This window comes from Sarcophilus harrisii, chromosome 3 (genome assembly GCF_902635505.1).
Source record: "Sarcophilus harrisii chromosome 3, mSarHar1.11, whole genome shotgun sequence".
NCBI lineage: Eukaryota > Metazoa > Chordata > Mammalia > Dasyuromorphia > Dasyuridae > Sarcophilus > Sarcophilus harrisii.
The window spans coordinates 293,255,883-293,271,437 of NC_045428.1; the positions used below are offsets into that span (position 1 = coordinate 293,255,883).

The 15,555-nt window shown below is 32.7% G+C and overlaps 1 protein-coding gene across 2 annotated transcripts in view; it reads right to left on the minus strand.

Annotated features, from left to right (window-relative positions):
* Nucleotides 1–5,134: 5,134 nt before the first annotated feature.
* The window catches only part of SPICE1 (spindle and centriole associated protein 1), a 53,491-nt gene continuing 43,070 nt past the window's right edge, over nucleotides 5,135–15,555 (minus strand). For both annotated transcript variants that reach the window (XM_031959671.1, XM_031959670.1), the window contains exons 15-18: nucleotides 14,989–15,172; nucleotides 12,476–12,578; nucleotides 7,728–7,815; nucleotides 5,135–6,430 (exon numbers count right to left, since the gene is read on the minus strand). In XM_031959671.1, the coding sequence (XP_031815531.1) occupies nucleotides 6,377–6,430; nucleotides 7,728–7,815; nucleotides 12,476–12,578; nucleotides 14,989–15,172 (429 nt within the window). In that variant the 3' untranslated portion in view covers nucleotides 5,135–6,376. The remainder of the gene's footprint in view (nucleotides 6,431–7,727; nucleotides 7,816–12,475; nucleotides 12,579–14,988; nucleotides 15,173–15,555) is intronic.

A 15,555-nucleotide genomic window follows, 5' to 3' on the forward strand; every position in this document is an offset into this window, starting at 1 on the left:
GACTTTCCGTCTACTTCCTCCCAGAAGATTGTTCGGATACAAAAACTAACGCCACGCCGTGTCCACCCTCTGCATTTTACTCCTTGCAGTATAAAACTGTGCAGCTGCGTTGCTGCAAAGCAGAAAGAGGCACAGAGGAAGCCCAACTTCTCGTAATGTGACATCGACTTGGCAAGGTTAAAACGCCCGTCGTCTTCTTGCACCCTCCTGCCCACGGCCTGACGAAGCCAGGGTTTTACAGTTGGGACTTCTTAATAAAGGAAGCCTGGCGGAGTCGAAGGGACATGGGACAGAACAAGGTTCCGCATTTACGGGGCTGTTTTTAAAAAGCTCTTTAGAGCTGTATTTTTTTTTTTTTAATTGCTGGAGTATCGGTAGTTATACTTGAAGCTACCGTTATAACATATTTTGAAGGTGTTAAGTCCATTCTTTTGAAATTGTTTCAGAATATCTTGTACAATGTGCTCGTACCCTTCAAATGTATTTCTTTTTCATTCCAGGGAACCAGAAATAAAAGCATCACACTATCATTTAACATTATTGGAGTAATGATTTTACTGGAAAATTGACATTTTCGATTGTTCCTCTTCAGGGAAAAGTAAAGAAAAAAGAACATTTATTTTGTTTTTTGAAATAGAACAATTTTCTATTTCAGTGCCTAATACTGGGGACTGAAAACAGTTATCTTGGAACACGGCCAAAAAGAATTCGTGTATATGTGGCATCCAGCAGGTTATGGTCGTGACATTGCCCTCCAAAAAGAACACAGCAAAAACAAAACCAAAAAAAACACACAGCTTAGTTAATGTCACCACATCCACCATATGCTTCCATCATTCTACTAGTGCAGTCTCCCTTTTAGCACCTCCAATTCATCTGATGAAGAAAAATCATAGATTTAAATCTAAAATGCATCTTTGAGACCAAATCTTGCATTTGCAAATGGAGGCCCAGAGAGCTGAGTTGTCTAATTCTAAATCTGTTCTTTCCACTATATCTGGTGTGTTCTTAAGGTTTGGTTTTTTTGTTTGGTTGGTTTTTTTGGTCATAGCCCCATTTTCAGAATGTTTTTAAATGCATAATATAGGATAACAATGGAAATAATTTAAAAATTCCCTAACTCTAGGTTTAGAACCACCACTATACGATGTTACCAGAAATTTCATGTAACTCTAGAACAGTATTTTTAAACCTTGTTTTAACATAATCTTCATTTGTAAGTAAATGCCTTTTCTTGCTCCCTCTTCAGTCATCATCTGTAACAAAGGGATGAAAGGATGGGAGAGGTGGTAGAGAATAGTGATAGCAAAATGAACCACCACAGCAATTATTGGGACAAGTATATGCCAATTTTTCCACATATGTAGTCCCTTGTCTCTTCAAAAGATATTTTCCCACTTTTTTGGGGGAATCAGATTTTATTATTGTAATTATGCAGAATTCTATTCAACTTTTTCAGGAGGCAGAGGATGAAGGTTCTTTCCATTTACGTTGTAATAATTGTGTACCTTGTTTTTCTGATTTAAGTGTTCTCATGCATCTTTGCATCATTGATATTTGTTGATTCTTATGTCATATTCCATTTCATTCATTTGCCACAGTTTGTTTAGCTATCTCCCCAATCAATAGGCATTTGCTTTTTTCCCAGTTTTATTACTACAAAAAACTACTATATTTGGGTTTGTATAGAACAGCACTTCAAATAAGTCATAACTTACAAAAAGCAAATGTACAAACACTTCATGCAACATTTGCAGGTGTTATGAAGATCTAGAAAGAGTTGGAATGTGATCCTTGAAAATGAATTCTGTGTGACAGCAAAGAATAGAAGTGGATTACACAAGGTTGAAAAAAAATACTGGTTGGATTATTTTCAGCCATAATAAAAATGATTCAGGAAGAGATCAAAGCATAAGGATGAATTCTTCTGTGTTGCTAGCAATGAGTTATACTAATACTTTATGAAAAATAAAAATTTGCAAATACCCAACATGCATCATTTCATGACAAATGAAGTACATAGCAGAAGTTTGGGGATACAAATGTATTGGGTTTATTGTGAGGAAGGATGTCACGTGGGCAAAGGTGTCAAAATACCAACTGACAATTCCATGGGACCACAGTCTGAATATTAGTATACTTTTGTACTATATATGAGGATGATAAAAATTGTATTATCTGCTTCATAGGACTGTTGTAAGGAAAAGCATTTTGTAAACATCAAAGTGTGACTTAAATGTGATTTATACTATTTACAGATGAGATCTAAAAAGGAATTCAAAATTCCAAACCACAACTGAGAATATTAATTTTGTTTTCTTCCAAGCTCTAAGTTGATATTTTCAATGAAGATCAGCTATAGGCAACCAATATTTTTTCTTCCCTTGACAGTACAGTTGGTGGTCAAATGGGAGAACTTAATCAACTATCAATAAATGTATATTTTGTTCAAAGAATTGAGCTTTGAAGTACAAAAATATAGAACATGGTCTTACCAAGAAGCTTTTGTACAAATAAAAAGGGAATCATTTCCTTTTTGATATTTTGACAAATGCCACAAAAAATATAAGGTATTATTAGTCATAGGGTTACAGATACTGAAGGGGACAATTTCTGTATTTCAAATGTATTAACATTAGGAAAAATATTTTACATATATAGCAATTATACTTTTAGAAAATACAGGTAAACTATAAAAATATACATTGTTGCAGGTAAAAATGCCTTACCCTAGACTGTCTTTTATTAAAGAAATAATTTAACATAATGGATACAGTACCAGACTTGGTATTAGGAGAATCTTGGTTAAAGTCTAGCCTCTAATACAAACTAGATGTATGACCATAACCAAGTTACTTAAGCTCTAAGTTCTTCAGGAAAAACAAAACAAAACAAAACAACAACAACAAAAAAACTTATTTAAAACTGTTAGAGTTGTTAGATCTGCCTCAGTAGAAGGAATTTTTTAAAAATAGTGTTCTTACACTAAAGAACAGATCTGAACCAAAGACATTCAAAAGGTCTGTTATGCACAATTTGGTTCCTTTTAATGCATATTATATGCCATTATAGTGTAATATACTTAAGGGTAAGGACTATTTTTTACCTCTTCTTATAACTGTGCCTGATACAGATTAGGCATTTAATGTTTACTAATATTATTAGAATATAAAGAAAGATTTTTCTCTGCTGAAAAAATTTGTTAAGGAGGCCCATTTGGAAAAGAACCCACATGTGCAAAAATATTTGTGGCTGCCTGTTGGAATACATGGGAGCCACCTGACTGGGCTGCAGGAGATCCATTCTGGGTTAGATCTCCAGTAGCCACTGTCAGGTGGCTCCCATATATTCCAACAGCTCTCCCATGTTTGTTATACCACATTGAGCCTGCACCAGTTGTGGGAAAAGTTATCACTGCTAACCGGTGCGTCATTTCTATGTGCTTATGTAGTATCTCCCATGCTGATAGGTTTGTATATACCTGTTTCTAGTAAGACCCTTCAGCCCAGAAACCTGCTAACAATATCTGGCCTGACTCCCACTTCCCTTTAGTGTTTTTCATCTCCCTTCCTGAGAAGTTAGGGAGGGCGTGATCACCCTCCTTTTTAGTGCTCTCATTTCCCTTCCTAGAAGTCGGGGAGGGTGTGATCACCTCCTTTTTAGTGCTTTCATTTCTCTTCCTGAGAAGTCAAGGAGAGTGTGATCACCTCCTTTTTGAGGTTCTCACCTCCCTGATAAGTCAATGAAGGCGTGATCACCTATGTTCTAAAACAAAAGAAAGAGGGTGATGCAGAGGGCTGAAACTGAAAAGATGTACTTGAATGGGAAAGCAGAGCACTTAAGACTAATTACCTATTTGATGTGAGATAATGGCTCTATATACATATATTTAGATGATATGATAATGTGATGGCTCTCCTCATGATTGGCTTTGCTGAATGTGTGGTGGTAAGGTAATCGTAGGCAAGGATTGGAGGGCTGAAAGAGAGAAGTCAGGCTGAGGAGGGAAGACCCTCCCTTCCAGTATGGGGAGGAGAGAGGCTGGAGCCTCCAGACTCAAGAATCCAGGATACATCTTTGGAAAGCCTCGTGGCAACCAAATATAGAATTGAATAGATTTTCTGCTTTTTAAAAGTCAATACTTTTTTTTGGGATGCCACATCCTAGCTTTTTGTTAAGTATTTTGTTTTATCACCAATTTGTAAGCTCTCTAAGAGGAAGGATAGTCTCCAACTTTGTGCTCTTGGTATCTTAGCAAATTATTTAACAGAAAATACTCAATCGTTTATATATATACACACTATTATTTATAGTAAATATTGAATTCAAATACATATATCAAAGATGGATGCCTATAAGTTTACCCATTGTGAAGGAATGAAAATATCCTTTCACTCTCAATGCTAATAAAGACTTGGTATTTTTTTAAAAGTATATTGATACTAGCTTAATTTATATTTAGGACACAATGAACCTTGGAAAGTATTTTTTAAAAATCTGACAATGAAGAAGGTTGCCATTTGTAACAATAATGAAAGTCTCTGATATGGATCAAATAGCAGGGAACCTACTTGCACATAGATAAGTCAGAAAATAAAAAGATGAGCTACCACAATTGTTTCTTATCTATTATTTGTTATTAATTATGAGAACTAGTTCCAAGATTACATTGGTATAGAAAGCTCCTAGATGAAGAAACTCCCTCTACCAATGCAGGTTTGCACATTCTCTCCAATTCATCATATGAGAGTGTATTTTGAGAAATTAGGCAATTTGACCAGAGTCATATAGCTAGGAGGCATCAGAGGTGAATCTTGAATCCAGATTTTCTTGGTTTTAAGGCTGGCTTTTACACAGTAAGTCATATAGTCTCTCATTCTCAAAGATGTATGAATTTTATTTTCACAATAGGTCAGGAGAAAAGTGACATGAATATGGTGGGTGATCCACAACTCATCATTAATTGGATAAATGTGGGACTGATGGCTACTGTAGAATCTTGGACTTAGAGGAACAAGAAACTAAAATTAGACAATGAACCATTAGAAAAACAGTAAATAAAAAGAGAATCCATTCATTTATCAAGACAAGTTGTGTGATTCTTCAAAAGTACAAAAAAGGGATGAGACTAAAATGGTTTATGACTCAGACTGGGATAACATTTATTAAAGTACTATTACACACAGTGCAATGCCAGTTAAAACAAAAAAGTGAATAAGGATGGAGGACAAACTATACAAATAATTTAATGGAAATACAGTCAGTATTTCTTGAGGAAAAAATTTCCATTTTTACCACTGAGCATGATTAATAAATAAAAACTTTAACAAATACAGGCTGAATAAGTCAATATCTAAAAGATAAAAATAACAAATATTTTAAAAATCAAGTTTTCAAGAGAACTCAATGCCCAACCTATTTGGGAAACTGCAAAGTACTTACTTATACTCAGTTTGCTTATTGTCCTATAATGATCTCTTTTAAGATAACACAAGGAAGGAATAATTTTTAAATCCATAATCCATAATCCCTTTTCAGTTACCAGATCTAGCATTAGCTAATTATTATTGCTTTTTGACATTTGATACTTATAAAAATGGGTACTGTTACAATAGTGAACATAAAAATTTAAGATGCAAATTACTATTTTTTTATTTTAAAATTCATTGCTCACCATTATAGCTAAGTTTACATTAAAAAAAAAATAAGCACATTCTATAATATATATACAACTATTCTCATTTACTGAACACACACAAACATACTCACACATCCATTAAAAAAAAATTAACGTGCTCAAAAAAAGTGGGAGAAAGCAGTAACTTCCAAAGGAGTTAGTCTGAGATCATGAAGATGTTAAAAATATTTTCATAAATCAATAATTGTACTCATACCAGAGAGAAAACTTTTATTACAAAGACTGACCTTCACCAACTCTGTTCTTTAAAAAAAAAAAAAAGCTAAGAGTTTGTCAAAGGTAACACTTATTAGGTGACCAAAAAAACAAGAATTTAATAGTTTCAGAAACAAATGTTATAGTTTTTGTTAAAATCAAATAGTGAGAAATTTAAAAGGCTCATTTTGTCCTCAACTTGGTTCCACAAAAGAAATAACTGGAATGTTATACTGTAATTCCCTAACTTTCAAATTTCTGTTCGGAAGGGCTGTTTCTTAAATAGGTATTTTTTCAAAAGGTCACCATTCAAAATAAATGCAGAAATATGATAAATGTTTTACTTCTAACAGAAGAACTGACGTATAAGTTTTTGTGTGTGAACTAAAGGAATAACAAAAGTTGGGGGGAGGGGAGGCTGGGAAATGAAGTTCATGAAGAAAATATTTAAAAATAAAACAAAGTCTGTAAAACAAACTTCACTTATGTCACATGTGTAGAGAGAGCAAACCAGCCTTCTTCTCTTTGCTTCTCAACCTGTAGAATACAGAGGCAGAGAAGATTTAGATAAATTATCTGAAGGATGTTACAATATACAGGAAGCCGCTCAGTTTTCAGAGGTTAGAGTAAGCAAGTTATACATCATATCAGACAATCAGATTTTATTTTCAATTGCTACTGCTCAAAACTTTTATTAGGATAAAATATCCTAAAGAAGGAACAGATAATCTCCTCACTTAGGAATCTTGAGAGTTTTTTGGTTTTTGGTATATGTAACTTTATCATGGACACAAACTAACAAGGAGGAAAAGAAGTAATGGTCTGTTAGTACAGGAAACAGAGATAAATTATAGTAGTTACACATAATATTTTGCTAGGACATTGGAAAAAATAAAAACCAATCTTAGTGGTACTAGGCAACTAAGATACACTTAAGTAGCTAATATTTATAAAAGCACTTAATTGTTTTGGGATTGCATCTATGATGTCATCAAAGGGATTTCAGTACAGGGAATTCCCACAGAAGAAACTTTCTTCTGTCAATGCAAAATTAGTACCTGTACAGCAACTTAAGAAGATTGCTGCCTCGGGAGTAAAAAAGTTAAGCTACTTAACCAGGCATTATGTGTCAGAAGCAGAATGTAAGAAGATTCTTAGTAATTCTTCCTCAGAAAGGAATGTCAAAGATACAAAATTCGATTTGTTGACAAGTGTCTGGTCATAACAGATGACTTTAAATATTTTACAAAATATTAAACTTCTATGTGTTGCTATAGCAGAATTAGATAGGTCACATAAAAAACACTCATAAGAGACATCCATCCTTCGGACCATTATTACCCTAAACATTATTTTTGGATTTGTCATATTAAAAATCTTACGACTTGGGGCAGCTAAGTGGAGCACCAGCCTTGAAGTAAGGAGGACCTGATTTCAAATCTGGCCTCAAACACTTAATACTTCCTAGGTGTGTGACCTTGGGCAAATTACTTAACCCTAATTGTATCAGCAAAAAAGAAAAAAATATCTTACAACTTTATCTTTCCTCTTTAATTCACCATGCTACCATGTATGCCACACTTTCTACACAAAAATGTGCTGCAAGAGATGTTAATAGGCTTCATGAGCTGTCATAGCCAAAAATATTCATCATCTGGTGGCCAACTTTCTAATGATGTGCATGTCAAAATGGGTGCCTATAGTTAAGGTTAGGAATCAAAATCCTAAAAGAAAAATAACTCTCCCATTAATCTCTACTCCACCCTCATTCCAAACCCCATAGTAAAAATATGCTAAAAAAGGCAAAGCATTGCAGTCACTTTTCTTCATGTACCTTTGCCCTCTGATTGAGAGGTGTAAATCTTCCACTCCCTGAAGTGGTATTTAATGGGGAGCAGGAATAACTGGTGGCACCTGAAGATCTAGTTACAAAGAAAAAAAGAGAAAGCTGTCATATTTCAACATTAAAAACTTATGTAAAATTATTAAAATGTTGGAATGTGGCACAAAGATCACAATGAAATTTTAACTCCAATTAGTTCAGTAGTTTAACTTTTGAAAAAAACAAAACAAAACATTTTTCTCCTATTCTGCTATTCTCCTCTTAACTCTACCTTCACTGATTCTGTCCATACACATATCCCCCCCTTTGCATCTGTGATTTCTTCAGTTTTTAGAGAGGAATTTGGAATTTTCCCTCTACCCACTCAGAAACTTAAAGAGTCTCAGAGAATTCCTCAAGCACAAAGAGACTGACTTGCCCAGTCACACAGTCAAGATGTGTCAGAGGCTAGACCAGATTCAAGATAAAACAAATAAGTATTTAATCTACCATGTTGTAGGGCAGGTTTCTAAGTTCTGGCAACACAAAGAAAAGGAGTGGAAGTTCCTGCTATCAAGGAATTTACAGTGTAATAAAGACAACTTATAAACAATTCTGTGTAATGAAGATGTACAGGATAAACCGCAGATAATCTCAGAAGGTACTAAAGATGCTAAATGTAAGAAGATTAACGGGGTCATAGAGCTTTCTGTCCATATGCCATGTTGCCTTTTAATTTCATGCAATCAAAGTTATTTATTCTTTCCTGATCTTTTCTTTCCCTTAGCTAAGAATTCTTTTCCAAATTAATGCTATGAAATGATTTTTATCATCCTCATGTTTTTATTGTACAAACTTTTATATTATTATGCATATATTTTAAGCTTTACAAGATACATGACTTAAATTGTCAATCCAAACATAACGTCTACCAAACTGCTCTTCAGCTATCTCAGCAGTTATCAAAGGGGCAGTCCTTTCTCTAATTTATATTTTAGAGTTTATCAAGCACTGAAATATGATTATTCTCTATTTTTGTTTCTTAATCTACTCCATTGAGCTAATTGTTTTTTTTTTTAATCTTTACCAAATACTTTTGATTACCTTTAAATACTTTAAAATATACTTTAAAGTCTGGAAATGTTATGCCCCTTAATTCATATGAATTAAAATTAAAATTTTTCAGGAGCCTCAGCTTCTAGAACTTTCTTTGGTTCTAACAAATGAATTTTTTTTGTTATTCTATCTCATTCTAAGAATGAAATTTGATTAAGATTACAATAAATCTGAAAATTAAGATGGTAACATTATTTTTATTATATTAGTATGACTTAACCACAAGCAGTGAATGTATCACCAATAATTTAAGACTTTTATTTTTTGTGGAATGTTTTGTAGTTATATAAATCTTGTGCACATATTAAGAGATTAATTCCCAGATGTTTTATATTATTTTGAATTTTTGTAATGAAATTTCTATTATCATTTCTTCCTGTTTTTATCAATTCATTAGTTATTCATAAAAGAGTGCTAGGCACCATGCTAAGCACAAAAGACACCAAAGACAAAAATGATATATATATTTTTTTGATGATTGGTGAGGGCAGAAGGAACTAACTTTTAATCTTGTTATCATATTTACGTTATCATGTGAGATTTTTAAAAATTATCTGGCATTTTCTAAGCATATTGTTATGTCATATGCAACTAGGGATAATTTTGTATCTTCTCTGCCACTAATTATATCTTTTTATTTTCACTGTATTATTGTAGCTACCATTTTTAGAACCATGATAAATAATAATAGAGAGAAAAGGCATTCATCTTTTATCCTACTTACACTAATTAAGTTTCTAGTACTTCTTCACTGAAAAAAGTGGTAATTCTTGATCTTAAGTATATTCTTTTGGTCTTAGAAAAGATGGTTGGATTTTCTTCCCCCCATGCTTACACTCTAATAATAATTTAAGCATAAATCAATCTCATTTTGTTAGAAGTTCTTCCTGCATCTATAGAAATAATTAAATAGTTTTCATTATTCTTTTTACTAACATGATTATGTTAATTGTTTTTCTAATGTTGAATCATCTTTCTAACACTAGTTTGGATCTTACTTGATCATTGTGAATTATTTTCTGCATCTACAACTGTAGTCTACTTGCAAGGTTTTTATTTTAAAATTTTCGAATTAATTAAATTGCCTGATAATTCTTTTTTTCTACTTTATCTTTTCCAGGTCTAGGTATGGTGACCATATTTTTCTCCCAAAAAGAAAGTCTGGCAAGATATCTTTTGTCTCTATTTTTGCAAAAAAGTTTTTGAAACATAGATATTACTTGTTCTTTAAAAGTTCATAGAATTCATGGACAAATAAATACCTTTGGCCCAGGGAATTTTAGAAGAAAATTTTCTGATTGATGACTCATAACTACAGAAAAGAACCATAGTTTTATTGGTGGATAAGAGAAAAGGATGAAAAGAACTACACAGTCAATTCTAACTGTGAATGTGAATAGAATAAACTCACACATGAAACAGAATAGGATAAAGTACTGAACTCAAGATACAAAAATTCAATAATATGTTATTTACAAGAAACACACTTAAAAAAGATGTACACAGAGTTAAAATGAGGGGCTAGAGAAAAATCAATAATATTTCAGCTTGAGATTTTTAAAAAAAAAAAAAAGGCAAAGATAGCAATCATGACTTCAAACAAAGCAACAGAAAAAATAGGTCTAATTAAAAGACAAAACAGGTAGCTGCATATTTGGGAGTGTATCTGCCAGTGTTCGTGGGTAGGTCAAGCTAATATAATAAAAATGGCAATTCCACCTAATTTATTCAGATTCATACCAATCAAACTGTCAAAAAAATTTATAGAATTTTTAAGAAATAATAACAAAATTCATCTGGAAGAACAAAAGTTCAAGAATTTCAAGGGAATTAATGAAATATGACTAGTCATATGTGCAAAGATACTTATATCTTTATGTGGTAGCAAAGACTTAGAAACTGAAAAGATTGGGGAATGGCTGAACAATTTATGATATATGAATACAATGGAATATTACTGTGCTACAAGAAATCCTTAAGAGGAATATTTTCAAAGAAACTTGGAAATATTGAGAGAAAGTGAGCAAACCAGAAAAACAGTTTATACAATAACAATATTTTAAAAGACAATTTCGAAAGATTTGATAACTCTGATCAAAACAAAGACCAACTAATAACTCCAGAGGCCCCATGATGAAACGTTATCTACTATCTGACAGATGTGATACTCCCAAGAGTTCAGAATGAGACATATTTTTTGGACAGGGCCAAAGCAGAAATTTGTTTTGCTTTATTGCACGTGTTTATAACAGAGATTTTTCTTGCTTTTTCAATGTGAATGGGAGCTGAAGGGGGAAAGAAATAGAAAGTAAATCTTCATTTGAAGAAAAAGTAATTTAAAAAAACTTTAAAGACTTTGATCACCTAAAAAAGAGTAAAACTAAAACTGTAAAATCATCAACAATTCCCAATAGAAACTTTCTAATTATCACAAAATCTTTATAAGAATAGTCTATGCATGCAATTAAGAATATCCCAGATATATATACAGAAAGGATACAGGCAGCTTTTTGCAAGCTACTTTCTAAAACATACTACAACTTCACAGTTACACAAGTGACTTAGCCCAAAGAACAAAAGAATTTTTACATCTACATTTTTTATTACCAACCCCGCAAACAACAAAAACATTTGATTTAGCAAAAATATCATTTTATCAGTGTTGAAGCAGGGAGGTTTATGTTTCCTAAAGGTTCTTAGTGACTGAGAAGGTAATAAAGTTCAAAGGAACCTTTGTTTTCTATGGAAGTGACCTTAAGGTTTTCCAGATATGCTTGTTTGCACATTGTAAGAGACTTTTCAATTACATCTATATGTATCCAAAAGAAACTAGCTTAGCCAAAAAAAAAAAAAAAAAGTGAATAGAGAATGCATATGGATAGAATTATGATATATAATTGGTTGGGCCATTCATTAAATTTAGACAGATGTAGTGTACAAAGACTATATGTGAATCTAACATTAAATAGGAAGAAGAAAAGAGGTTAGTTTTTATTTGGAAAGCTGCCTACCACTTTGACTGACTGCAAACTGCTCCCTGACAAAGAGATCCATCTTTAGTTGACACTTAAATGTCTGCAGGACTAGATTGGAAAAATCTCACAGGATGAGAAGCTACATGCAAACTATGATCTGCATTAGTGTAAGGAGTAGGTTTATCAATGAACTCATAGATATGCTGAAGTATCAAAATATCAACAGCAATAAACCTTTTCTGAGAAACTAGTATATACAAAAAGGGAGAAGTATAGATGGATAGAAGACAAGATCTACCTTCAAGTCACTTTCAATCTAGCTAGGCTGATAGGACTTAATTACATTTGAAAAGATCCATTACAATATAAAATATGCAAGCTAAAAGTAAAGAGAGTTATAGACAAATTTAAAGGAATTCAAAGAAGAGATCAATCACCAAAAATTGGAGCACTACAATAAAGTCTTATGAAATATGGTGGGAGGAACTGCATGTCCTTCAATTCCACTTTTGGAAGCTTCTTGGTCCTCAAGTCCTTTAATATTGAATTGTGGTTTCTTTCTGACCCCTTTACTTCTCATCAGACTGCAAATACCTTATCACAAAGAGTTATGCAACGTGCCTCTTGTATTTTTGGTGTTGAATAAATATTTATTTACAATAACCCCACCTTCTTGCATTCATCCCATTAGCAGGAGAAATAGCACTGCCTTTCAAGCACTCAGTAGCTTCTGCCCCTGGAACAGACACTTCAATTGTCCTCTTTCCACCTTCTAGAAAAAAAAAAGTGTTAGCTCCATTAATCTTCTGTTTAAAGAAATGATCATTCAGTTTTGTGACTTGCTACAATCTACAGATTAGCAATCTTTCTGGCCATTATTTTTTATTTTTTGACAATTATGGGTACAGATAAAAATATACCTGATTTATTAAAAAATGGAATTGTGAAACAAAAATAATGTAGCTTTTGTTATTAATAACATAACATCCCAGTAAAGTGACCAATCGGAAACTTTCTAGTAACAGATACCATGGTAAACTTTTAAAACTTTTAAAATGGAAAATGGGGAGTACCTATAAGAAACCCAAAGAATTCTTCAATCAAAAATTATGTGTCTGAAGTTTCAGATAAAAGAAAGCTTTTAGACACTTCTTTGAAGAGTTTAACATCTATTAAATAAAAGGGTTTATAAGGTAACAGGCAATTAAAAATTTACCCCTCTACTTGAAAAGAAACATTGAGTTATCAAAGGCTATGCCAGCAGAATTCAACTCCTCTAGGTAAAAATGCTTCAGGAATGAGCCTAGTGATCGTCTGTTGTGCAAAGACCAGGATGACTAAATTTAGAAAGCCTACTTACTATACTGACTACAGGGTAATGAGTATTTTATCTGAGTACCCAAAATGACAAGAGCTATTATCTGCATTCAGTGGATAGACTATCCAGACTAACACAATTCCCTACATACTAAAGCACTTAGATATCTTTCACATAGATGTACTGGCCCAACTTTAGTACAATAGAAGCTTCCAGAGGATAAGGGCTACATATTAGCTAAACTTTACCTTCCTTGGAAGCTGGCACAATGCCCTATATATAATCAGTAATTTTTTTAAAAAAAGTGTGCTAAACACAACTTTAATTAAACAGAATACACCACACTAAGGGACTTGGTTGACTTGCTATTCATAAATGTTACATAATTAAAATAAGACTTGCTTTGTCCTAGCATGGTTTTTTATATCAACAAGGGATGCTCTGTTACTCTCAAACTCAGTAGTCCAAAATTAAATTCATCATATTCTTTCCCATCCTTACTCCCATCAAAAAAGTTCAATTTCCATCCTCAACTGACAAGTTACTTCAATAAAACCATCATCCTTCAAGTCCTCCATTTGTCAGACTTTTCCTTCATGTCTGAAACTTAGTCTTGTCACTAAGTCATGTCTTTTATAATCTTCCCTCTCATCTACCTTCTCATTGTTACTATTACCCATAAGGACCACATCTAGTGGGTTAAGTCTTTGCTTCAAATCCAATGTTCTTTCATATGACCAACACACTAATCTTTCTAAAACACGACTTTCTGTACATAAAATATTTTGTTCAAAATTTATAATGAATGCCTATTATTTACTACATCAAATCTATCCTTTTCTATCAGGTTTTCAAGGTGCTCCATAAAATGTTCTCACTCTACCTATCCAAATTTATTTACTACCATACAGGCCTTTCCAGGGTTTAGGAGGTTTGGTTACTGCTGCTTTAGCATCTTTGATGATGCTCTTCTTCAACCAAAAATAACGTTGTTCCTTTCCATTACCTATCTGTGAACTTTCCATCCTTGTTGATCCAGTTCAAACTATACCTCTTACTCACATATACACCTACCCCTAAACAATATATAGATCCTAAAGATAAATATGTATTTTATTTAATTTAAATACAATTGTAAGACTTATAAAATTATAAATCCTAATCCTATAATCCTATATATATATATAGGCAGACAAAGGTACATAGTTCCATATTCTTATCCATAATGAACTCTTATTTGCTGTAACTTTTACACTTGTAATTAATATTAGATAAATAATATTTAAATCACAGACATTACTTTTGTTTTCCCAGAGTATAAATTTCTTATAAACAGGATTAAAATATCTGTAATACACTGATTTACACATAAAAATACAACATAAAATATCACATGTATAAAAACAAACAAAACTACAAATGTAACCTTGTAGATCAGTTGCCAAGTTAATTCCCTTATTATAGATAATTTTTTTGAATTACATCTTTCAAAAAAATAAATAAAATTTTAAATGAACTGAATCACTGTTTAGTTAACTGTTTTCTGTGTTAGTTTTCTAAGACAACTATTGGATGAAAAAATGAAAATAATTAATTTTCCCTTTTTCACTTGTCAAAAACATCCTTTTGGAGCCCACCAAGTGATGTTAGAGATCAAAGCAATTCTACTGCTATGATAACTGAATCTGTAACAGAGGTACTTAGAGGGAAGAGAGAAAGGAAAAGCTTTGTTTTTCAGAGCTGCATTGAGTATAATGTGCAATGTTACCCTAAAGGTTCTCTCCTACCCTCAGCAAAGCCTTGTATTTATGCTAATTAATCCATCTATTGTTCTTATTCCTAAATTTTAAACTATATTACCTACCAGTCCATGCTCTCAAAGGTGAGTGACCAGGAGAACTTGACGGAGGGGAAGAATTCAAACAGACAAGTTTTTGCTGTTCTATTAACTGCAGCAATTTCCCACGAGCCTCTACACTCTGACGATTCAATTCTGCTATTCGTTCCTCCATGCTGTTTGGAATTTGTATTTGCATTGCTGGAAAAGTCTTTAAAGAAAAATAAGAATTCAAAAACTCAATTACACAATCTTTTACCATTTTATATATAACAGATTTTTTCTGCCTAAGTACCATTTATACATGCAACCAGTGTTCTCTATAAACCTGCACAGTCAAACAGAGAAGAATTTCATATGAACAATTAGAAATGTTTGCCTAAAGCTATAGAATATTACTTGTAGTGTTAGCATTACAGAAGCCCTTTTTCCTTTGAATACATTTTTATGAAACTTTTGAGTTTCTGAAGTCTGCAGGAGTAGAAGGGAAACTGGTAGCATTCTATTCATGACTCTATAGAAAGGGTAAAGATTGCTCCAGGGATCCCCCAAACAGAATTGATTCTCTCTTCCTACTGAAAAAAAATATAAACT